At 37.7% G+C, this 26,234-nt stretch overlaps 1 protein-coding gene across 4 annotated transcripts in view; it reads right to left on the reverse strand.

Annotated features, from left to right (window-relative positions):
• The window catches only part of LOC135217891 (transcription factor Ken-like), a 46,804-nt gene that overhangs the window by 16,999 nt on the left and 3,571 nt on the right, over positions 1 to 26,234 (reverse strand). The window contains exons 2-6 of one of the 4 annotated variants that reach the window (XM_064253928.1): positions 14,743 to 14,779; positions 13,299 to 14,091; positions 12,755 to 12,938; positions 12,405 to 12,487; positions 380 to 7,885 (exon numbers count right to left, since the gene is read on the reverse strand). In XM_064253928.1, the coding sequence (XP_064109998.1) occupies positions 7,292 to 7,885; positions 12,405 to 12,487; positions 12,755 to 12,938; positions 13,299 to 14,081 (1,644 nt within the window). In that variant the 5' untranslated portion in view covers positions 14,082 to 14,091; positions 14,743 to 14,779 and the 3' untranslated portion in view covers positions 380 to 7,291. Of the gene's footprint in view, positions 1 to 378; positions 7,886 to 12,404; positions 12,488 to 12,754; positions 12,939 to 13,298; positions 14,092 to 14,742; positions 14,780 to 26,234 lie in introns of those variants that run through there. The other 3 variants (XM_064253926.1, XM_064253927.1, XM_064253929.1) reach the window with 3 other exon arrangements.

Here is a 26,234-nt window from a genome sequence, read left to right on the forward strand (position 1 = left end):
CATTTGCAACTGAAAAGCGTTTTAATAATTTACTGTATGCGAATTACACCGTTAATATTCGAAATAGGATATTATAATCGTTGAATTTAAGCTGAATGTAACTAGTATCTAAAGCCCGGGAAGCAGTGTTACCATACAAAAACACCACAGGCGGACGGACAGATGGAAAAAAACAGAGTATAGTCAGCTGGATGATCTTTGTTCAGCACATTGGAAAATTTTGTATTTTTCCAGTGTTACTTTTTCATGTGTGTATCACAGCACAAATTCCCAGTTCAGAAAGTTTATTTTCTTTTAAACAGATTATTTTCAAAACTGCTTTTTACATGTTTTCCAAAGAGAAGTATTGGGTTGGATTCTAGAAATACTATTAGCAAAACTATACAGCACGTACAGTACTCTTGACTGAAAAATGGAAATGGAAGGTAAGATCAGAATCCTATACAAACAATAAATTCATACTGGCAAGAATTCTTTATTTGGTAATTTTCAGTGTACAAAATATCCAGACGTTCAAGCTTCTATTAATATTATATAATGTGTGTGTGTGTGTGTGTGTGTGTGTGTGTGTGTGTGTGTGTGTGTGTGTGTGTGTGTGTGTGTGTGTACTTTAAGTACAAACTTTTCCGAGAGAAATATTATAAAAAACACGCAATACTGGAAACTTCAGGAAATCTGTTGTGTGAAGATGTCTCCGACAAATACAAATAAGCTACTGACACAGTTACAAAGAAATTTCTATAATAAGATTTGTAAAATTGTTTTGATCTTATATACTACTTTAATTACCTGAGAAATAGCTATAAGCTTTGAACAAATTTATTCATCAATACCAAACTTACTCTTAACAAATTGGGGAGGGGAATAACATTGATATTAGTACGTATATCATATTTCCATATACAGTGTACAAGCATGAACAATTATTATAATTATATAAGGATATGGTAAATAAAAAGAATTTAGAGAGAAAACATTAGTCAGAATGATATCTACAAACAAAATAAGTTTCATCCATTCAACAATATACTACAACCTCTGCTATAGCATGTGGAAATTACTTGCATACCTATCGTTATCACTTTACATTAAAATGTTCAATTTTTTTCATATTAGGATTCCTTTCGAGCACCATGTTAAATTAACTAAAATGCACTAAAAATCTACATTTTATTATTATAACTTGCAGCACACATTAGATTCTTTTCTTTATGTCCTCAAGTATCATAATTTAATTTCGTTCCACCAGTTTTTGTTGTTGTTTGATACTTCACACTAGAATTCATTTAAAAGTTTCCTCCTGGCTGACATTTAATGTGAGCCAGTTGAAATACAGTATATTTGTTTTTTCTCACAACCCGATTTAGAATAAGCAGACTTTCTTGTGGCTATACAAATTATCCATTTGTCCCTACTATTGATCTGTGGCTTGTATGTTAAAACCTGAATGGTCTGAAACATCATGTTGAAATAGGATTACTACAGCATGAAGATTTGTTCTAATTTGTTTGCCTTGGGTCCTTAAGATTAATGGTTAATAGAATCTGGCCCTTAAAACGTTAATTATCAGAGAATTTTATCGTAGGCTAATTTATCTTTATACATAGGCAGCCCCAGGTTATCGGCGGGATCAATTATCAGCGTTTCGGTTTTATGGCGCTTATCCAATAGTATATTCATAACTGGGGTTTACATCGCCGTTGTCTGGTTATTGACGGCTAAAACGCAACAACACCCTCATAAAATACAAACACAATGAATATGCTTTTTCCGTGGATCTTTTAAAAAGTTATGTTTCACTTTACTGTATTCAGTAATACTGTACTATGTAGTTTCATATTATTATTGTATTCTAAAATACAAAAAGCGATCAATGTTTTAGTTTGGAAAAATCAGCTGAGGGTGGAGGTAGGTTTATTTTGCTATATTCAACTCAACTCAATGATTTTCTTGCTTTTAGTTAGCGTTAATAAATCTCTAGAAACTCTATTTATGTGGGACAGAGTTATTTTTCGTTATATGAAGTGAAGTCGATATATGACATATATATGTCTTGTGTGAATTAAACTTAGTATTTATTTTTTTTTAATATTAACAGATTCTGTTCACTATTTTCACCCTATTTCATCATAATATGAGCTTTATGTATTTACATACTACTTTTATCGCCATGAAAACAACAGGAAAATGTGTTTTTTCATGCCCAGTGTTTTTATCAATACACTTTTTTTTCCTCCACTATTATTTAGTTAACTTTCATCCATGTAGCTGATGCACGATAATTTATAGTCATCAGCAGTGTGAACATTGTTTTCTCAGCATTAGCTACAACCGCAGCTTAAATTTACCAGTATATATTTCCTTGCCAGTATTTTCTCCATGGTGAATAAAGGTATAATGTAAAAATATATTATTCTTATTCTACTTAACATCATTTGTAACATAACTACGATCATTTTTCACTATCATACGATGGCTGAAATGCAAGCAAAACAGTATTATCCAATTTGGTTCAGTTGTTTGTAGCAAGACAACTGTTTTATTCAGTTAGTTATGGCTGTACACGTTTCAGCAATGATTATAACATTACTAATAATACTTTCATTATTCTCTGTTACATTTTTACCATATTTAACAAGATAGGAAGAGATGGAGGAAGAGAGGTTAGGAAGTGCCACTAGGAAGAAAAAGACAATGTCAATGGAAATGAAAAAGCTCTCTCTCTCTCTCTCCACCATAAGTTCATCGAACCTGGCAGACCATAGTAAAGGATTAGGCAAAAGAAATTCCACATTTTTGTAAAAATTATTACATATTAGTTTAAAGTATCTGGCTGTGACACCGAGGCATCATTAACATTAACCAGTCTAGGGCATCGTCAAGTGAATTGCGGTGACCATAGACTTTTGAATTTTGGTTATCGGCAATTCTCGGTTACCATCAGTCCCCCGGAACGGAACCTTGCCGGACACAGGCAGCCCACGGTTATCAACAGGGCTTCTGCTCCCGATGAAGTGACAATAACCAAAAATCGACGACAACCGAAAATCTGCGATATTAGTGCTGATCCCCAGTTGTCAGTTCCGGGGATAGGTGCCTCTGTTAAGTGGGGACTGGCACCAAAAATCCATTATTGTAACTGTTGGACAAGCCCTGTAACACAGGCAGTCCGCGGTTATCATTGATCCTGTTTTATGGCACTTGTCTGGCAATGACGATACTGGATTTTCAGTGCCAATATGCACTGGTACCCAGTTATAGGTGCCGGTACCTGGTTATTAGCACCAATCCCCACTAGCCAGTGCCAATAACCGAGAATCAGTGGTAGTATCGCCGATTTTTGGCTATCGGCGATTTTCGGTTATCGTCATGCTGTTGGGAATGGAACCTCACCCCATCAATGCCAGGCTTTTAAAGAGGTGGAGTAAGAGGGAAATTATAATTTCCATAGTAATTTCTTCTTCTCTCTCCTCTTATTTGTTGTCTACTTCATACGTCCTTCATCAGGACACCTGGCTATTTTCATGAAACAGGCAGTCCCCGGACTTGGTTATTGGCGATCCGGTTTTATGGTACTTGTTTCGGGGCCAATACATTATGTAACAAAGACGCCACTAACTGGTTATAGTTGCCATACACTGCCGATTTTCGGTTATCGACGATTTTCACTTATCAGGCTGTTGGAATGGAACCACCGCCGATAACTGGGGAATGCCGGTACTATTGGGAAGCAGTCATGCCAAACCAGTAAACATTAAGGTGAACTGAGGATTCAAAAGTCATTAGGAATTTTTCCAAGTCAATAAGGGCTAATTTTCTAAAGATGTAGTAGGTTCACCACCCCAAGGGATGGGTCAGAGTCAGATATGTAGTCCATATCCAAAGTGCCCAAGGGCCTGGTCAAGATAATTTGAATACAATGAAAAGTTAAACATTTTTAATGAGCACACTAAGATCACTAACCCTCTCACGCTCTTTAATCTTTTCGGCCTATAGAAATTAGAAAATTTATCTTATTATTTAGTCACTCATCATACAGCCCTTCCGATGGTTGTCGGAGTGAAATCATAAATGACGGTCCACTAAATTTTGGATTAAAAAATCTTCACGGGTGTAGACTCTAATTCAGTTCATTCTTTTTCTTGCACAAATCACACCATACTATGACTTTCATTGCTCTACGAAATCCATGAAGTGAGCTCATAATATCTCAGCAGAAGCACGCTCATCCTGTGAGGATGTATCTGAATTACTTTGATGTATTTCATTGTTGACATCTTTCCAGCATCTAAAGTCATATTGCTGTACGCTGGTTTTTTGCTACTGTCCTAGATAAACACCTAGATTTTTCCTTTATCTATAAAACTATCCTGTCCTTCCTCAGTGCGAGATTTCTTCATCGCACTAAGCTCAGTGATTAATTTTCTGATTCAGGCAAAAAATAGGATATATTTTAGACAACTGGAAAATATTAGGAAAATATATTTAATTACTTTAGAAACCAAAATATGACCAGGGAAATCCTTTAGTCAAACTCCTTTTAAATTTATCAGATTATTTGAATTTTACTAGTTACAGATATTTTACTGAAGTAATAAAGATCAGGTTATTCCTCTCCCACAACTGTATAAAAAACAATGGTCAAAAACCTAAATATGTACAGTAAATATGCAAATCAAATCAGAATTTGGTAGAAGGCTAGCCTGAATTATTTGCTTTTACAAGAAACACAATACAATATATAACATTTTATAATAAAGTAACACTTATTAAAGTTTATAGGGAAGACTAGGAAATATATGTGTTTTAAAAATCATGATCAATGAATTCTTTCGAATTATACACATACTACAGTGTTGTAGTTCATAACAAATAATAAATATAAATAATAAGAGGCATTTTAACATACCTTCCCAACTCGCCCCAAAACCAGTCTCAAAACTTTTCATTAAATTCCCAACATGCATGTAGTTCAGTATTTGTACACAATAATTATATTCAAAATGGTATCGCAAATTAAAGTTAAAACTTAACTATGAAGTATTATTTATATCATGACCATACATATAGTGAAAAATTTCAAATTCCTAAAATCAATGAAAAATAGATCTAATCCACCAATTTGGTCCTAAGTATAAACACTGAATTTACCAAAGAAAATTAATTCTTTATAAACCCACATTACATAGTCCAAATCTATAGTTTTCATGAATCCTGACGCTATTTATTATAATGTGGCTAGCAGCACTTTAAATGTGTTCCTGTGTGGTCTTAGGTTCCAGGCAGGAAAGAGCATCACTTCTCTTATAGCCTGGTCAATGGCTGTAAGTAAAGGATTTGTATCGATATTAATTTTGTTGTTGTTTTACTTACAAACTCAACTTTAATCGCAATTCAAGAGGGAGAAATTGAGCTGCTGAAAATTGGCCCAGAATTATTTTATTGGAATGAGGGTTCATGGGTTTAAGAATGGCCAAGGTGTCCAATGCTTTGAAGACCAGGGAGTCATAACTTTATAGTTAATGCCCTATGAATGCTAAGAAATTTGGCAAGTCTGTAACTACAGGTCCTTGAGGTGCTATGGTAAATATGTAGAGTAGAGGACCATGTTCATCATATGAAACAATTCATTACTACAGAATGCTCAAAACTTGAATGATGCCAACATGAAAGAGCTAACAGGCCTAAATGAAGGAGCAAAAGCACAAATAATGGGCAACTAAAGAGTGTTTGGGCTCAACGAGTCCCCTTTAATGATAGCAGAAGGTAGCAATCATGTACTTTAATGTAAAGAAGCAAAGACAAGTTCTCTCTAATGTAAAAGGGACATTAAAAGTGAAATTACATTAAAGTACAAGATTACTACCTTCTGCTATCATTAAAGGGGACTTGTTGAGCCCAAACACTCCTTAGTAAAACTTCTTGGGGCAATCTTTAGAAATAGCAGCAGCTTGTGGTTTTAACATCATCAAACCCATTTTACTTCATTAGAAAGGGCTTAAAGAATGTTCCCATCAACATAGGGTGCATTGGTTTTTCTGTGAAGGACAAGGATTAATTATTATCCTAAGATGGTGCCACTAATGGAAAGCCAACAGATGACTTGTCTCAGTGGCACACTACCAGAAGAAGATTGTCTCAGGATGATTCTGTGTCTGTTGGACTTGATAATGCCAATGAAGTGAGGATAGAACTCCCCGTTAAGACTGGTGAAAATTTGGCTAAAAGCTCTGCACTTCATAAACTACCTTGGCTTCTTTCCTGCTTGAAACCTAGAATTAGGAGATGCTTCTAGTCAGCTTTCAGATAATCTTTTGACTCGGGAATTGAATGTCTAAGACTCATGAAGATCAGGAATGTAGGCTATGTAAAAGATGGGTTGATAAATGAAACACAATTCTAAATACATTATTGTATAATATATCCATGTCAACTATTTCATAAATATTTCATAAATATAAGGTACTTTAACAAAATGAAGGTGTACTAATTCTCTCCTCTTTTGAAATAATAGCTATAAAAATACTACTATAAGCTGTAATGACTTGTTGCTTTTATAATGTCCTCTTCCATACACTATCCACAATGGTAAACAGTAACTGAAATTAATAATTTTTCTACAAGTTCATTGGTCAATATTCAGTTGGGATAAAACCTAACTGTGTTAATCAAGAAGTAATTACCAGAACATAGCACAATGGTACTAACAAAATGCAAGTAGAGTACTCTTGGGAAAAAAATCCATTAAGTATGCTATGTATGTGAATTTCTCTCAAAATACTGGTGGCCAGTTTAATTGAAAATAAAATTATTACAAATAGTACAACTACTTTTAAATTTCACTAGAGATATATTAACGATAACCTATTACAATACTGTTTTACACATTCACTATAAAAAAGATTTTAGATGGCCAATTTATATAAAAGTACTGAATGTATCCAAAATATATATATTTATACATATGTTTAAGTAAACAACAACATTGCAAGATCACATTCACTCTGGTCTTAGATCTCCTCTCACCTTTCTAATACGTGATTACAAAATGTTCCTACGTCACATTTTTTTTATGATACCGTAGTAAACTTTTTTAGTATAGCCAGTTCCATCAGAAGTGCTTCCCATACTTTCTCTATATTTAATCTATCACTTTCTGAGTATATCAGTATAACAACGGTACTCCTCTTATCCAATATATCCAATACTTTGAAAGATGAAACTGTACTGATCTTTTATCTTTCCAAAATTAATTGTAATTATAAATAAAATACATGATGCTCAATACAGCTTAACTGAACTGACGCAATCCTTCGTGTGCACTTCTAGCTAGGGCAAGTTCCTCAATGTCTCTTGACTCTAGGTCATGATATACTGACATTTCTCCCGTTAAATGCTTGAAACGGAAATGCCTAATCAAGGAATCCTTTCGTGAGGAAGCAAAGGTGCACATTCGACAACGAAACTCTTTAGTACCGAGATGAATGCGAAGGTGACGTGTAAATGTATAGGGGTTCGAAGTGAAGAACGGACACTGCTGGCACTTGTGTACACTGTTGTTATTTAGACTTGTGACAGTTGTTGTAAATGGTAAACTAGAAACTGAGGATGAAACAGTCACCGGACTGTCATTAAAACTTGAACTGACACTGCCTGTGACTGTGAGCGAAGATGGAGTACTTGGAAGAGGAATGAATTCACCAGAGTCCTGATGCTCCTGTGACTGTCCTTTAAACTGAGGTGCTTGCAGAGACTGCAGAACAGTTGCATGTAATGATGATGGTGGTGGATGTAATGGTGGAGGTGGTGGCAACAGTACATCCAGATGGCTCATATTAGTTGGTGATGCACTACTCGGGACTACAATACCTGGCAACCAGGTTACCTGGCAGAGAGAATGGTAGGTGATACCACAACATGTTGGCAGAGAGAATGGTAACTGAAAGGCCGTAAAGATTAAGAGGCAGCATGTCTGCATACTTCAATTTTGTTTTGTTGTGGTATATACCTACCAATCCCTCCCCTCTGTTTGTTATTTCTCAACAACCCTAGTGCCTCCTACTAGCCCTGTATAAACTCATTTATTTTCAACCAAACTCATCTATCTTCAATCAAAAACATGAAACTCCAGTGCAGTATATCACATGCCACAGTCCTAAGGCCTTCGATCTCTGAATAACGAACGATATGATTCATAGACTATACTTGAACATTTTCACCACAGAAAGCAAATCCTAAACTAAGAATGAATGCAAAATTGCTCCCCAGATTTTCTTCTGAGTTTCTTGACCACATTCCAAGGTGACTTGCATAAACATTTTCGTTTAAAATGATGTCAAATTCTCAGGGGTTTTGAAATTTTCTCGAGTTCTGACATTTTTCAAAATGCAGACATGTCACAAAAAACCACTGTATAGTGATGCTTTATCAAAACACTTGACATAACACAACAAAGACAAAATGAGAAGTAAACAAACATACATGACCAGCCTTACAAGAAGGAAAACATAATGATAGGGAGTAATACATGCAAGACAAACAAAACATCAATAATCAAAATGAAACATCATAGCTTAAGCAAATTAAACTTTTAAAATATTTGGTGAATCACAGCACACAAACACTGATATAAAACACTAATTTAATACTAGTATAAGAATAAAGATGAGCACTGTTCTGTTGGTTTGTGATTTCTTTTGCTTTAAGAAAGGTGAGAAGAGAGGTTTTGCAAGATGCAGTATATTTACAGATGGTAACCTTACATAAATAAATTCCTGTCTAATGTGAATGATGTTGAAAATTCCTTACGTAACTAACATTACTTACCTACATATTTTAGCTTTTCTCTCCTCTGCAAAATATCACTGAAAATCTCATGCCATTCTTCCATAACAATCACTCCCATTCAGTAACTACTACTATTAACCACTGACTCAAAAACCATATTATGAAATGGGTTAATACTTTAGCAAAAAAAATCTTGCATAGTTTATACTATTAGTTAACCTGCATATTAATACAAAATTCTAAGACTCACTGTTCTGGCAGTGTGAGAGAATAAATTAAATAGTAAAAGTTTTGATAAATAGTTTAAAAGATAATTAAAATGTTCTAGCTTTACAAATGAAGAGCCTTTTATGTAGGAGTCAAGTATAAAAGGGGCTAGCTGGCTATGATCATTGAAGCTTGTTGGGCTAATGATAAAAGGCTCTGGTTTGTCTATCTAGGAAAAATGGTCATCAAAATTATATATTACTTCCAATAAATAAAGTAAAATTACTCTTTAAACTGGCAAGTTTACTTTCCCCCAATGTTATTTTCCTGGTCATGATCATGTTACATACTAAACAGCCTGGCATAAGGATGCAAAGGTTGCTTAAGTACTAAGCCATAGTGAGTTTTCTGTCTGGAAAACTCATCCTTTGAAAACTTTGGAGAGTCCTTTCCTTTTCCAAATGGATGGGAAATACAGGCTGGCAGGCAATTATATCTTTCACCAAGTTCACTAAAAGGGAAGAGGAGGGCATAAGCCAAAGCTCCTAAGATATTTGCAATTCCAGTAACTTTAAGATCTGTTTTTCTGTTCACATGGAGTTTGGGTAGCTACATAATCTATTAAGCAGCCACCACAGCTTCTAAAGAGATTGTGTCCATGAACATCCCTCTGGTTGAATGAGGTGCTCTGTCAATGCCAGCCCCTTTCCTCTCTGAAAAGATAGAGAAGGGGATCTCATCTCGACAATGGTGGACACGGAAGGCTGCAATCTACTGTAAGGTGCCTCTGACCTTAGCGACTACATCTAAGAGACAAAATCATTAGATGACCATCTTCCCAATGTACTCTTGCTAAGGGCTTCCAGTGGTACTCAGACACCTGTGCAATCCTGCAACAAAGGTCCTCCATAGATTGGTGGCACCTCAGCCTGTGGAGCTGACAAAAAAGAGTGGGTCAAAAGGAAAATATCTTTGGGTGCAGCAACCAAAAGACTTAGTTGAATGGGAGCAGCCACCAGGGTCATCTGTGACCAATGATGATTAAAAAGTGGTACATCACTCTTAACAAGTGGTTGATCACTCAGGAAATAAAACTGACTGGTGGTAAATCATGCATGTCCAGATGGTTTCATGGGTGCTGAAGGTGTTCTCAAAAGCAATCCATGTGTCTAAGATGGGACAGCAAAACACCAGCTGCTTTTTCAGCCGAATGATGAAAAGGTCAATCAACATTGCTCCACACAAGCTGAACAATCTGCCAGTAGTAAGGTAGTGTGCCAAGACATTCCTTCTGCTCAGAGTGTACCAATCTGACAGCTTGACAACATGGTGAACCACTCACTCATGTATTTACCCTTCAAGCGTGCAGAGGAAAGACACCTCCCCCCTCACTTGTTGAAACATACCAGAACAATCATGCTGTCACTCATCGCTGATCCTGGAATGCTTGCAAGGCTAATAATACAACACTCATTTCCGAGAAAGATGTTTATGTACCATTAAAGGCTGTCTCCAGTCCAGACACCCAAAATGACTAGTTTCTCACTTCCTAGCTGAGCGGTGCCAGAGATGAGGAGGAAGATTGCTGGCAGCCAACCTGAGCTACTTCAGGCAAGACTGAAGTGAGTGCTGGTGGAGACGCCTGTGAAGAACAAGCTTCTTCAAAGATAACAGCCAACTGTGAGGGACTTGCCAAAGCCAAGTAGCTTGTTTCTTCATATAAAGGTATTGTGCTGGGTTCATTAAAATTATCCAGGGACAAAGTAGATGCAAAGTTAATGGTAATAATGTCTTACCAGATGAGCTAGCATAATAAGTAGTCCTATTAACAAGCAGAATGTCTCCTACTGGAAATAAAACAGGTCATGGGCATTTGGGTCTATGCAACAAAGACCGAATAGTTCTGGTTATCAAGAACTGTTTCACCTAATAAAGCTTTCTATTATGTAGCTACAATCATCAGTCAAGAATCAAACTTCCATAGCATTAAAGCATGCACAGTATGTCGGTGCCATTTAAAAGTGAGAAAAAGATATCTAATAGTATTGCACTGATAATTTTCTGAATTGGATATATTAATAAACAATGTTGAAATGGCATATGGATACATACTGGAGCATCCCAAGAAGCAAAAGTTGCATTTTTGGAGGGCAGAGAATTTTGTTGCTAGTATAAGCTGTATGTTGCCATATGTGACAAAATCACTGGCAATTAAATTTTCCAATTACTGTTAAAAAACATTTCTATGTTGACTTTCCTTTTTATGGAATTAGACATGAAGTGAGTTCTCTGCATTCTCCTTTGCTCTGTGCACATTCTCCCTGAATTTGATCCAGTTTTAGTCTTCATGTACCCCTTTCCCAAGATTTACTGACCCTTCCTACGGGTGTTATGTCTACTACTTGTCAATCTATTCTCTTTGTAACTGTTTCTTATCCGTTCTTCATGTCCAAACCAAATGAATATCAGCTACATAATCGTACTATATCACCTTAATGTAATATCATTCAACAAAATGAGATATAAAAAAAGACAACAATCATCACTGGATGAACAGTTGGCGATATGAAATGGATGCATTACAAATACTAACCTATGGCTCAAGGTACTTTAATAAAAGTACGGCCACCAGAATAATGGCTACCTGTACTGCGCTGAGCAGAAATCTTTCATCTTGGGGTTAGCCAGCCTTTGCTAATAAATACCTCATGAGAAATGGAAACCAAAGGAAAACAGAAAAGTCAAGAGCTGTTTTAAACATAAAGGTTAGCATTCATGTTAGGTATGAGGAAGTGTCCAGTTAAATATCATTGTGAAAATGTGTCTAAAAACAAGAGTACATATAGAGTCCATAGCAAAAACAAATGACCTTAAAACGATAATAAAATGTGCAAAAGCCAACCACAGGCTACAGAAAGTTGGGATATGTCAACATAGGAAGACAGCATATCAGTGGAAGACGATAAAGGATAAAAAAAAAGGTAATGTTTATCTGCATTAGTTTCCTTGGTGGTGACAACAACCCTCCAATATCACTACAGGGAATGATAGCATTGGAACATTTTTAATACTAAATTCCCCAGGAAAAGAGTATGGTATTCTTGTTTATTTGAATTTACATCTTCAAGAAAAAGTCAAAATACAATGAAAATATTATAACTGAATTCAAACCACCATTAAAGTTCAAAAAAATTAGTTTCAAATTCTGGTATCACATGAAAATATTTTGTATGAACTGACTAAAGTCAGTAAAAAATGTCAAAGCCATCCATAAAACAACTACCTACCTATCAGAACCCCAGTGCCCATTAACACTCGATTGTAAGAATTATCACAGTGAACAAAATCTGTTCTGCAGGCAGTCAAATCATTCACAAAGAAACAATTACATAAACAACTCGGGTACTTACCCCTGCGGTTGTGTTGGCATTGATGTCATCTGAGGCAGTGGACATATCTCCTCGACTCTCCTCATCACAGCGACCATCTTCATCTGAAAATGTCCCGAACATTAGCTCAAATTTCAATAATACGGTGCTTTCAGTTTCAATACATTTCACTAATTTCTTTTTCAATGCACCCTAATGCTATCTGCAGTTTTTTCACATCGTTAAACCACTGTACAATACTGCAGTATTCCTAGCATTGTATTAGAAAGAAATATATTGAGGGAACAAGCGACAAAATTGTCATAAACATATATGTACTGTATTACAGATAACATGGTTAGTATTTAAACATTCAGAGAAGAGTTAATTACTTGTTTCCAAAACAGGTAGATTGGGTGAAGCAGTCAGAGCAACAGCAACACTTTCAAGCGCTCCCGATATGGCACCTAGTGGCATAATGGGTTGAGGATCATCCAGAAGATCGCTGTTAATGGCACCGTGACCCTCTGTCCAAACCATTTCCCCTGGATAGTCCAAAGGTTCTGTTTTGATGGTCTGAAAAAAGTGACATACATTAACATTACTGCAAAATTTGAAAACTTCAAAAAGAAACATTGACAAATATGTAAGTATACAAGTCATTACAGTATCTAAAAGTTCACAATACAATGTCAAACTGGAGAATAGCAATAAATCTACAATAAATACAAGTTCGGCAATAATCGGAGAAGTAGATTGAGTAATGCTATTGATCTATAAAGAGGAAAATGATTTTACACAATATTTGCTATGAACTAAAAAGACACTAATCTTTATATATTTTCTGTATGCCTCACTAAATTTATTTCCTACAACTACTATTACTGTAGTACCTCTTACTTTATGAAATTTAAGTAGACAAAGTTTAATACTCACTAAATCCTCTGACAAATTGGCCTTCAGTAAGTTATTCTCTTCCATACTGATACTGGAGTTTGTCTGTATAGTGCAATTTTCCTTCGTAGAACAAGTATTCAAAACTTTGTTGGGAACGCCATGAACAACGATCTTTGAGCTGGAAGTCTTTGATGATGCGTGCTTGGAGGATGGAACGTGTAGAGTACTTACTCCTCCAACCCCACTGCTCTTTGATGAGTGGTCATCATTGGAAGTCTTGCTCTTGCTTTTATGACTAGAGTGAGAATCACTAATTGTTTTAAATGAGCCTGAGAGAAGAGGCGAACACGTTTCCGTGGCTCGCGAATCCGACAGACGCTGTCTTTTGTTGCTTGAACGCCATTCTGACCTGTCTTCCTTGTCCTTCCTCTTTCTCTCTTCCTTCGATTTATGTTCCTTGTCTTTCTCTTTGTCTTCTGCCAGCCCCTTAATCTGGAGGTTGTCAGCAGTCTTTAAAAAACTGGCCAATTCACTCTGAGAGACACTCACTTCTCCCTGATATATAAACTTCATCATCGCTCGCATGTCTTCAGCAGGGACGTCGCTGAGGATGAGGACTGGGTGCTTGCAGGGGTTATCACGTAGGATACGGTGCAACAAGGGGGAGCAAGCAGCAAGCACCATCTTGTGGCCGAGAACAGCCTCTCCCCCACAAACCAATGTAACATCCACAAAAGAATCATCTCTGAGTAGGTGATTGAAAACATCTACAAAATTTGTCTGGTGGTTGTTCCATTTCAGAAGAAACTCCTCCTCGTTCATCACGTACTTCCTGCAAAGAGAAACAAGATATTTTACTTTTCAAGTTCTTACAAGATACACTTACCCATAAGGTGAAAAAGTTTAGGTCTCATCTGATCAATATACAGAAAAGTAAGATGTTAGTAAGCACAATAAGCAAAAGACAAATTAAACTACAACAAATTAAACTGAAATATAATCTGAGCTTCATAAAGTCACTTTACTTTCTTCCCACACCTGAGTATATAACACTGAAGAACTCTTAACTATAGATGACAAGTGAACTAAATAAAAAATTCTCTCTCAGTTACATTGCACTGTACAAAGGTGCAGTGATGGATTTAAGGTGGGCACCTTGGTCATGTGCCTCACCATGGATATGAATAATAGAAGGTTGTTTTCTTTCAATAAATCATTATTAGTAGCAAAATTTGCTTAGTTAATATCCAATTCTATAACAACAACAAATGCTACTGAGCGTTCGTTACATAATACATATAATATAAATATGATAATTCTAAGTGGCCCCCAATGAAAGATTTCTAGGTCTGCCACTGACAAAGTGCTACTTCCCACTTCCAGATGGAATCTAGTCTAAATCCATTGCAACCTTAGCACTAATATTACTGAGTAATATACGCATATCACGTGATTTTGAAATCATGCAGACAGCTCAACCCACCTGGAGGCATTGTGATTTCGATCTACTGAGATGGTTTCTATAGAACGGAGATAAGAGAGGGAAAGGGTGATAAAAACATACAAGCACAAGATAACTATGGCAGTTACACAATGAAGACAGACAAATTATGGAGAAAGATCATAAATAAAAAAATGTAACAGATGGGTATCAGGTGAAGAGCCAAAAGATAAGATAGTAAGGAATAAACTAAAATCTTGTCTTGGCATGTCAAAGACAAATCTGGCATGAAAATGTTTGTAAAGATCCTGATAATACTTACAACATAATACATATGTACAACCATGATCATATAATTCTTACATCAGTAACTAGACTTGGCTCAAGCTTCCCATTCAACACTTAATACAGACTTCCTATTTACATAGAACTTTTTTTTATAATCAAAGATGTTCACATCCTGTATGTCGCCAACAAAAAATGGGCGTGCGGGGGGGGGGGGGGGGGGGGGGGGGGCGCTTTTATGTGGTAACAAACTGGTACTTACAAAAGAGAGGTAATTCCACTATTGATCTGGTTAAATTTCCTGACAATAAACACATGGCATAAACACGTACATACTTATGATAACAGATGGTTTACAATACCAAAAAACCTCAACATCATGAAAATAGATTACATTGTTAGTGATAAACAAGTATTTTCCTCCAAACGAAAACACAGATATCGCTTTTGTGAGCCTGAAGGACATTATTGCTATTACTGCAATAATAAAAGTTTGACAAGAACAATGAGTCCCATTCTTAACCTTTCAAAAGGCCTACCCAGAGGATTTGTTTTTAAATAAGGTGAAAGTTAGAGCAGGGTAAAGTTTTAAAGACATTGGACAGTGAGGTGGAGAGCGATTAGAAGGAAAGAGCAAAAGTATGAGGCAGAAGTCAATAGTCTATCTCACTGAAGAGACCCCACTCATAACACCAAAGACTAAAGGAAACCCACCTCCCTTGCATGAACAGTTGTCATTGGCTTTAATAGAGAGAGAGAGAGAGAGAAATCCTACAAAGGGTTCACAACCCTCTGTCAAGGATATAGATAATTAGAATCCCAAGACAATGTCACCCCTAAGACAACAGTGGCCAGGTAGTATATGACTTCCTACAATCTTAGTTGCTGTTGATAAGCCTTGTGTGTGTAAGTGGTTAGTTTTAAGGAAGTTTATCCACACGGGCCACATCCAAGATTCAGCATCTAAATTAGAGCAAGAAAGACCCCACCATCCTCCATTGGGTCTCAAGACGAAACGAGTGGGTGGGCGTAGGCGTACCCACCCACAAAACACATCCCAATCTCGACCCCGAGGCCCTCAGGGCCCCACAGTGAATATTTCTACTGTGCAGTTCCCGCCCATGCTAACCACACCCAAAAGAGAAACCACCCACTTGCTTCAGTTTTGCTTTTGTCGCCCGGTTTGGTCAGCGAGTTTCGTCGACTTTTGAACGTTGAAAAACATAACTATTTTCACATTTATAATTACCCTAAAGCGTGAACATTCATATGATTACAACGAATATGAACAATAACAATGTTTAGTAAGTGAGAGGCTAGCACATCTGCTGCAAGCAATGTGCGTGAATGTGAAATAATTTTTTTTTAACGAGTTGCACAAAGAGAAATTAATATTAGTAATACTGAAGACTTACCAACAACAATCACCTTTATATTAGGTCTAGTTAAAGTACATCTGACCGAGAAAATGTAAGTCCTCGTAAAGCTGAATTAAGCTTTTGAACTGAATTTTTAAACAATAAACCAAGATTACTACTATTCGAAAAATGGTCTGTATAGTATACGTAAATAATTTGCAGGAGGATAAATAAAGCACAGGAAAGACAAGAGGAGCATAAATCCACAAAGGCCTTTTGAGTCACGCGGCGTCGGCTGACGGCTGCTGTGTTGATGACACAGAGCATAAACGTACGCTAATATTTCACTCAAAGTAACAAACTACGTTATCAAAACACGGTTATATCTCGAATGTGGATTCTTTACCGTTACCTGGAAGAAACTGGCAATGGTAAGTCTAAATTACTTAAAACATTTATAAACGCTTCGTTAGGATAACCAAAACAAAGAACTAAAGGACAAAAGAATAAAACGAACATCGCTGGAAATGCAACACGTTAGAAGTGGCGACACTCAAAAGAAATGACGTCATATTCTCTTTTTCCGTCGAAACCAATTATTTCGAGAGAGAGAGAGAGAGAGAGAGAGAGAGAGAGAGAGAGAGAGAGAGAGAGAATCTGTCAAAATTTCCGCTTCGATATCCAAGCTTATCCAAGGCGGCGCGTGACGCTCTTCCCGTTGAGACTTGTTCACAGTAGTTTTTGCGTTTCCCGAGGTGTGGAAATCATCGGTAATGTTTCGAACTTGTCTTTGTCGTAATTATCGTTCCCCCTGAACACAGACGTTAATTTTTTTTGACAGTTATCTTCAGGATGAAAGTATATAGAGGGATAAGAAAAAAAATGATTAGCCTCATTCAAAACGCTGTTGGATTTCTGTTCAATTTTTTTTTTTTTTTTTTTTTTTTTTTTTTTTGTTTTTTTTTTTTTTTTTTTTTTCTCCGCCTTTTAGCCGCCCACATAACTCCCTCCTTGCGACGGTGACCATCAACCACGCCTCCACACGCCCAGATGGGCGAGAAAGGCATGCGCTGAATCATCCTTCCCCCCACTCTCTCTACGCCACCCACACAACACCCAATCTCGCTGGCGGTGTTCAGCCCACACACACGCATCCCTCTTCTCTATTGTTACCATTTACCTGAATGCAACAATGTGCTCCACCGCGCGTGTGCACGTGGCGTGAGACCCTATACATAAAACAAGGCTTCCTTTCTTTTCAGAGGATGAGTTGAATTTAAACATGTGTCCATGTCTACACTCAATGGATGTTTTTCTTAATTCAATATGCTAATGATATAGAGAACGTGACGTGAAAACTAAACCAGTCTAGAACGTCGTATCAGACGCTCAGCGATAACGCCAACATCTCGAGAGTAATCAGCGGCACAGGATTAAAATCCACTTCCCACCGTCTTATCTTTTAGTTCTGTCGAGAACAGACGCTATTGAGAATTTATCTGGGTTAAGGAGGGTGAAGTAGGAAAAAATGAGGAACGTAGGTACCAACAAATTAATCGCAAAGGGTGCTGAATGGGTGTTAAATAGTTGCATTGTCTTTAACGAGCGGCTTCAGTGACAATAAGATGCAGTTTACTACCAGTAGCGCCTACGCACATAGGGTTAGGTTCAAGGGATAAAATAAGTAACGTCAATTATATACTGGAGGAAATTCTAGAATCCTGCTTTGTAAAAAAAAAAAAAAGCTTTCGTAAGAATGTGTGGATATAAGCAACAAAATATATGATGAGTTCGATCAGTTCATTTCAAAATAAGTAAAATGAACAGATTTCAAATATAACTCGGCCTACAGCAAAGATCAACGTCTGGAAGACCGTCTAACGACACTTTGGATTATGTACTGGTAACTAAAGTTATCCACGAATGAATCGAATACATATATGTAAATAGTACCAGAGCATTTATGCTCTTTGCCCTCATACAGATCAGATGACGAAAAAAAATGGATTGAGATGATAGGGGTTTTTAAAGAGAAAATTCGAAGTCCATTTGAATGTAAACTATCATATCACAAAAGAAAGCAACAGGAAAGCTACGACGAAGTAATCCGAGATATATCTCTCTCTCTCTCTCTCTCTCTATCTCTGAAGTGTTCCCACAACGGCGGTGTTCTGCAAGGTTAGATTTGGTGGTCCTCGTGAATGCAAAGTATTCAGGCCAGTGAGAATCGCTGCGACCTCTTGGCGACTGTTATCTGTTCTGTCTCTGAAATCGCTCCTTTTATTCCTAGTATAAGACGGGTGAAAAGTATTTAGAGCGTTTATTGGACTATAATGTCACAGGTCTTCCTGTTGGTATAGGGTTGTTGTTACTTGGGTCACTTAATTTGTTATCCACCAACTGCGTATATATATATACCTCCTTTCACAGCCCCTTCAGACCACCCATCCTCCCACGGTCGAAATACCACCCACTCACCCTCGGTCGGGCCGCCTCGTACCTCGCCCAAAACCCTCCTCCTCACTTTTAACCCACGCAAGCCTTCACCCCTCACCCTCACGCCCCCCCCCCAACCACCCCTACACCCAAGCCCTTTCACCGGATCCTACCTTTAGGACGCCCACCTCACTCGCTACCAACCCTCCTCCTCACGTCCCGGGGGCCAACCCGCCCGCGCCAGCCAACCAGCCAGCCCGCCCATCGGTCTATCCATCCGCCCGCATTCCCACCTGTCCTTCTCCCTCGTTGCACAAGGTCCCCTCAAACCCAACGCCCGTTGTAAAAGGGTGGTGGAAGGAGGGAAGGGGGGAGATAGGAGATGAGGGGGAGGGGAAGGGACCCGCATCTCTGTAACTCCCAAGCATTCTCTCTCTCTCTCCCCCAACCCCGAAGCGAAGCGCCCACTTTCCACACAGCACCTCTACGTCGTCTCAGGTCCACCCACCTACCCACCCGTTCTATCTAGCCCTTGCCAGTCACACCACATCCTCATCTTCCACTGAAACTACTACCTAAGGTCGCCTCTCTCTCTCTACGAAAGAACGTGCGAAGTATCTTCTACTTCAGTAACCACCGTCAACACAAAAAACGTTTGCCACAACCACATGCAGTCATTCATAACAACACGGAAAGCGCATATGCTCACGCGTGTTGAAAAGAAATCTTATATTAGTCTGAAAAACAAGAGGGCAATGAGTCAGAGCTCTCTCTCTCTCTCTCTCTCTCTCTCTCTCTCTCTCTCTCTCTCTCTCTCTCATAAACACACACACACATATTCCTAGTTTTATCAAACCTTGAATACGCTCGTTCTTAATTCTTGGAAAAATATTGAATGAATGCATTCTGGAATTAAGGCCATAGAGCCAAGAGCTGGGTCCACTCTGTCAGCCTTCGTTTAAGACGGTGAAAAGAGGGATGTAAGAGTGGTTGGACAGCAAGGTACGAATTCAAGAAAAAAATAAGGTAAAAAAAAAAAAAAAACTTTGAGAAAACTCCACTGTTGCATTTGGAAGAGAAAGGATGTGGAAAAAGAGGCTAACGAAAATTAAAAGCTTAGTTGATGGGTTTCAAACCTCAAAACTTGAGGAAACTAATAAATAAACACCATTGTGCTCTACAAGCACGTGAGTCATCATAATGATACAAAAATAGCCAAGACGTTACCAAAAGGATACGGCTAAACAGATAAGAAAATGCCTCCATAAACACGAGATTTGGAATGATAATTCTGCGAATTTTGGTATAAACGCACTTTCAAATAAACTCACGTTTGAGCGTATATGTATTGGCCATACAAGTGAACCCATATATACAAACGCACGTACACACACACACACACACACACGACAGTGCGAGAACATTCGCTTGTGGTGTATGATTGAACACCTGCCAAGAGTGTTTTCCTCACTGGAAAACGGAGCAGCTGTTTTTCTTGGGTAATTTTGGTAACAGTAACTGCAGGGCGCAAGTGGTAGCGTTACCCCCAACAATGGGGTCTATTGCAAGATACGAAAAGAAAAAAAATAATAGCCGCAAATACGATGAGTAAAATAAAATGAATAAAAAGACAAGGCTTGAACACGCGTTATGCTATTGGGAAATCGTTGAATTATTAGCTACCAATTTAAGCTTTTTACTATTTAGATATCAGTGCCTAAATAGATATATATAATATATATATTAATAGTATATTTATATATAGTATATTATATATATATCACTATAAAATAATCGTCACGAGTTACAGGACAAATTTCATGTTACGAAAGTGTTCGTACATGTGAACGCGCAAGACAAGTGTTCGCCACGATAGCTGTGGCTTCCTACGGAAGATCTTATCGTAACTAGGAAAAAAAAGAGGCAAGAGAAAAATATGTATGTTGAATGTAAATGGATGTAAAAATGGTTATAGGTACTGATATGGAATTGTTTGTGTCATGAATGTAACATCATTGAATGGGTGAGAGAACCGTGGTGGTAAGTAGACGTGGTCCAGTACTGAGCATAGGTCTAAAGATGGATTGGCCCAGTCCAGAGATGGTTTGGTAGCGAGAAAGTTACTAATGGACGATGAGAGACGGTGATAACTGTATAATATGCAAATGTTAAGGAAGGAGAGGTATTGGAAAGGAAGGGTCTCGATAAACACGAACCGTACGAATGCTCACAAGATAAAGAGGCCTCACGCACATTCACGATTTAACCAAGCTTGGATTTAACATTTAGTACGACAGTGGCAGCGAATATTTTTTTTAACAACGCCAAAGGACTTTTAGATGAAGCTTGGGTTCCTTAAATGAATCAAAGTGAGAAACTGTCCCTCGTGTGTCCTACTCTTATTAAATAATATAAATCCCAAGCAGAGTGGAGTGGAATTTCAAGCGATCTTTCACTTCTGGTTACACTAACGAAGCTGTCCCTATCGTTACTTTATAATTTTTTCTAAATAAATCGACAAATTCCTTCTCGCTCGCTGAATTACCTCACTGGAGACAATGGCTTATCAGCGATGAAGCTTTTCATCTTTCAGAACTGAATTGATCTGATTTGACATGAAACAATTCCGCCCGTGTGAGATCTGTGGACCGAAGGTACGCTGCAAAACTTTAGTACCTACTGTCTCCTATGTGAGGCGCGCTGCTGGCACCAACTCCATGCACAATGTTTCTGCTGAAAATGAGAATACAATTCGACAATTACTCCAAAAGAAGAAACATCAATTATACGATCATGTTACTTATGAAACTTACAAAGCGCGCGTGTGACGAGAGAGAGAGAGGAGGAGGAAGAGAAGAGAGAGAGAGAGAGAGAGAGAGAGAGAGAGAGAGAGAGAGAGAGAGAGAGATGGTAAACAATGTTCGCTATTTCTTTGTCGCAAATAGCAGTGATGTTACATGTTTAATTCCCATAAAGACAAAACACGAAGGATATAAACAAATCAACACACTTTATAAAAGGTCACACACAGAAATTGATTAATCTGAGGTCAAGAGAACAGCCGTATAAAAAAAAAAGAACACATTGCGTAGTCTGTCTTCGTGTATGTAGTACTATACGACAAATGAGTCTGTCTGTCTCACAGAACGCCTTCAGTGGAGGAGGACCAAATAAGAAGCCTACTCTAAACAGGTTATCTTACAGTATGGTATATTTGGGAAGGATGTAGTACAGTTAAACATTTGCATAAAGCAGAGAGAGAGAGAGAGAGAGAGAGAGAGAGAGAGACTATTACTTATCAAGATTCAAATATGGTGTTTGATGAAGAGGAACTCAGGTCTATCTGAACCGCACCAAATCACGAAGTTAGCAACGGAGGCCATATATTAAATGCATGAAGACTGGGCATCGGCATATTAGTATATTTCTTCCCCCAAATGAGAAGACTGGGCCTAATTAACTATTTACAAAATAAAACACACCCCCAACCATTCTGACCTTTAAGCAGTTGTAACTGCTATCGAACCAATAGGTCACTGCTACCGAAACAGCCACTCAACACACCTGTCTGCCCACTAACATAGGACTAAGAGTTTCACCCCCTAGACGAGAAAATCCTTCCTTAAAATGGAACTGAAACGAACGAATGTCTTCTGATCACGTTGTTGTGAGGGCCAATAAACAGCAGAGTGCCGAGAAATTAAGAAACACGGTATATCTTCAATCTCATGACAAAATCAATCAACTATCGTTGTGACAGCAAAAACATGCAGTATACACCAATTATCAGCACCTACAGACCAACAGTTTTTTCAACATAAATCCTTAACATAACTAAACAACACACATTTGTGTATCTTACATTGGGAACACTCAACAAGAGAAGAACGTGATACTCGTACGGTCCCAGAGAGACGAAGATTTCAACACTAAAGTACAGCCACAGGAAGAACCTCTGGTGATATTTACCTCGTGTGGTTCTTGTGGTGTGTGGTGGTGGTGGTTGTTGTGGCGTGGGGAGTAAGGGAAAGATGTCCCCAAGTGGGTAAAAGAAGCCCCCCCCCCTCTCTCTCTCTCTCTCACTTAGTTTACTGATTGTCTGCTTTTCCACATATCTTGATTGAAAACTTAATGCTGCATTCCCCCCCCCCCCCAACACAATTCTTCAGTGGGTCTTTATAATTTAGAGCTTAATATACAAGCCTTCCAGGGTGAGCTATATGAGTCATAACTCACTCAACAGCAAAAAATAACACATTTAAATTAGAACCAAATTTCATTAATTTACTTCCACTTATGCACAATCTATTTCTACTGAATGTAAGACTGGCAATAAGCTATGTAAGATAAACAACAAAAGTAATTTACAAAAGATAGACCATACAAGATTGACAAACTAAGCTACAACAGCTGCAGAACAAGAATCCAAAAGTCTTGTAACCAGTGGGATTTCACAAAACCACTGTCACCTGAGATCACAATGAGCATCTCTAAATATCTAAACATTCACAATCTGCCATCACTTACTCTGGCATTCAATCACAATTATCATTATCATACACACTTTGATGCCAAAAGGGCCCCTTTGAAATTCTGCCAACCAAGACTTTTCCTTCGCTTTCATCAATCAACACTTATCTCTGGGGGGACTCCCCTCCCTTTCCATACATTTCTAGTATACTACTCAACTAAGTTTGCTGGGTCTACCAAGTCTCCTGACACAATCACGTATTATCCTTCAGTCAGTGAGCAGTGTTAAGGCAAGTCCAAGCCATCTACGCCTCCCTTTCATCATGATTTGATCTCCATGTGAAACTTTTGTCATACCTCTTATGGAATCACTTTTTATTCTCTTACCACCTGACCATTTATATTATTTTTAAGCTATATGTACTATTCTCAAATAAGCAAAATATTACAGATATCTTCTTATTCATACCAGAGCATGCAATTTGAATACATCATCAGCTTTCCTTTATATGAAATTAAAGCTTTTTAAACTTTTAGTTTTCATATTGTGTACACTACTGTATAGTCTCACATATGTATGCCCTAATGGTAACAGTTTGTGGGGAAGAGAATGGTATAAAAATAGTTGCTTAAAGTTATGACGGATCTGAGACTGCCTTTCCAAAATGAGATGCAAATTTTGAGGTTTCTCCGGCAACTTCTCATAGCAGTTCCTTGACATCCGTCTAAAAACACTTATAACTGTCCTATTTTAATAGTTCAAACACCAAAGACCCCCTCTAAAATGCTAAAAATGCTTACAACTGACTATTTAATAGTTTTATCATAAAAATTCATTTAGTCACAATGATATGAAAATACAGTAATTAGTGAACACTTTTCTATCAAATATTCCATGAACAGGGAAATTTTCCACGAATAATGTAGATGTACATTCTATCAGAAAATTCTGCAAATGAATGAAGCCATAAATCCAGAGCAGCGAATATGCGTGGGTCCACTGTACATGAGAAAAGAGAGAGCTCATATCAAAGGATTCATGTTCTTGCAATGGATACAGTCTTTCCCAATACTAGTAACACATACATACGGTACTTCTAAGTTCGATCCCCCCCCGCCAACAAAGAATCAGAGGGATTTGTTTCTGGTGATTAGAAATTAATTTCTCAATTTAATGTGGTTCAGATCCCATAATAAGGTGTAGGTCCTGTTGCTAGGTAACCAATTGGTTCCTAACCACATAAAAATATCTAATCCTTCGGGCCAGCCCTAGAAGAGCTGTTAATCAGCTCCGTGGTCTGGTTAAACTAAGATATACGTACTTAACTTAACACATATGAACTCTACTGGTAACTGTTTTCTTTAAAAGTGACAAGGGTCACTTTGCTAATAAAATCCTCTAAAATTTTTGGAGGTTTCCTAATCATCTTTATGCAGAGAGAACCGTGGCACTGATATCATAAATGTGTAAGAATAGCAAAACCTTCATTACATATGCAAAATGTCAGTGAAGCAAACATAACAAAATAACCCTTGAACAACTCGACCTAGTTATACAATTTATAGTAGTAATTGTCTTTAAAACTGATTGTTACTGTTATCGACTGAAAATTTAATAAGGAAGCTACATCACACCTAAAGAAATTCTACATAATTAAGATGAACAGACATTAAACTAAGCATAAACCGTACCTCTATTCTCGTGGTGTTTTTTGATCCACAGGATGGAATTAGAGTTTGAAACAAATCATTGTTTGTGATCGCAGTGGTTCCTTTTAAATCATGTTGACCATCAAATGTAACTTAACTGACTTAGGGTTGAATGTGCCAAAGCAATACAATGGGAAATTTATTAATGGAGAAAATTCGAGGCAGCCCCAAATATATTTTACAACCATAATTTGGTAAAGTGAGTGCCCAGTTACTGGTGGTACTTGCTTTTTTATTTGTGTTTTCAGTATATTGGAGTCTATACTAGAAATGTAATGATATAACAGAAAGACAGTAGCAACTGACTATCTTCAAGACCATACCTGACAGAGATACCTCACCTATCTTTCCAAATTTAAATCATCACACTGAATCATAAGCCTGCTTTAGGTAATTTCCAATTCACATTGTTTGGGGTGAGATATCACCAACTAGGTTCATCACTGAAGCTTAAAAGTAGCAAGAGAACAAGAGACGGGAGTGAGGTTCTCAGTGAACAATAAAGCAAGGCTGTAAACATTTATTCTCACATGGAACAAATATCAACCGAACAGACAAAGCAATGGTGAAGGCAGAGCTGTACCTAAGCCATTAAATATCTCAAGAAGTTAATGCAGGTCTTGCCCCATCCATGACACTTTAATGTGATTCATTCGTGGGTTGTGTTGACCCAGACCAAAAGGATTGAGAATCAGTATGGTAAAAATACCTGTTAACTTTCATGTAGAACTAAAGATTTTAAATGGCTGAAAATAAACTAGTTGAGGTTGTGGGTGAACGCTAATGCAAGCTATTGTGCAAAAGCACATTAAGAGTCCTGGGCAAAGCAGGAACACCCTATGGGCCTACATGGTCACGCACACAAAGGTCACCAAGTTACCCAATCCTATTTGAACTGTCAGTCTGCAAGTGCAATACGTACAAACAAAAGGAAGAGTCTGAGGCAGTATTTGGGACTCCAAAGACAGGGAAACACTGGGTAAAAAGCATGCTAAGAAAACCCTGAGTCAACCCTACCAAAGGCTGAAGTGAGAACCCTAAGTGAATGAGGGAACTTACTCAAAGTTGGACAGGCAGGAAATGGGGCAGAAGAGGAGGAATGAGGACAAAGAGACACATGCGCCCTTGCATTTCTTCGCCAGATTCAATCCAAGAGTTACATTCCTGATGCAGCAGAACGGGTCGAGGTAAGTACTAGTACAAGATTCACTGGCGTACAGCATATATCCAACACCATGGAAGAATATCTCATGAGCAGGACAGCTACTAAAGGAA

This window comes from Macrobrachium nipponense, chromosome 9, assembly GCF_015104395.2.
Source record: "Macrobrachium nipponense isolate FS-2020 chromosome 9, ASM1510439v2, whole genome shotgun sequence".
NCBI classification, from domain to species: domain Eukaryota; kingdom Metazoa; phylum Arthropoda; class Malacostraca; order Decapoda; family Palaemonidae; genus Macrobrachium; species Macrobrachium nipponense.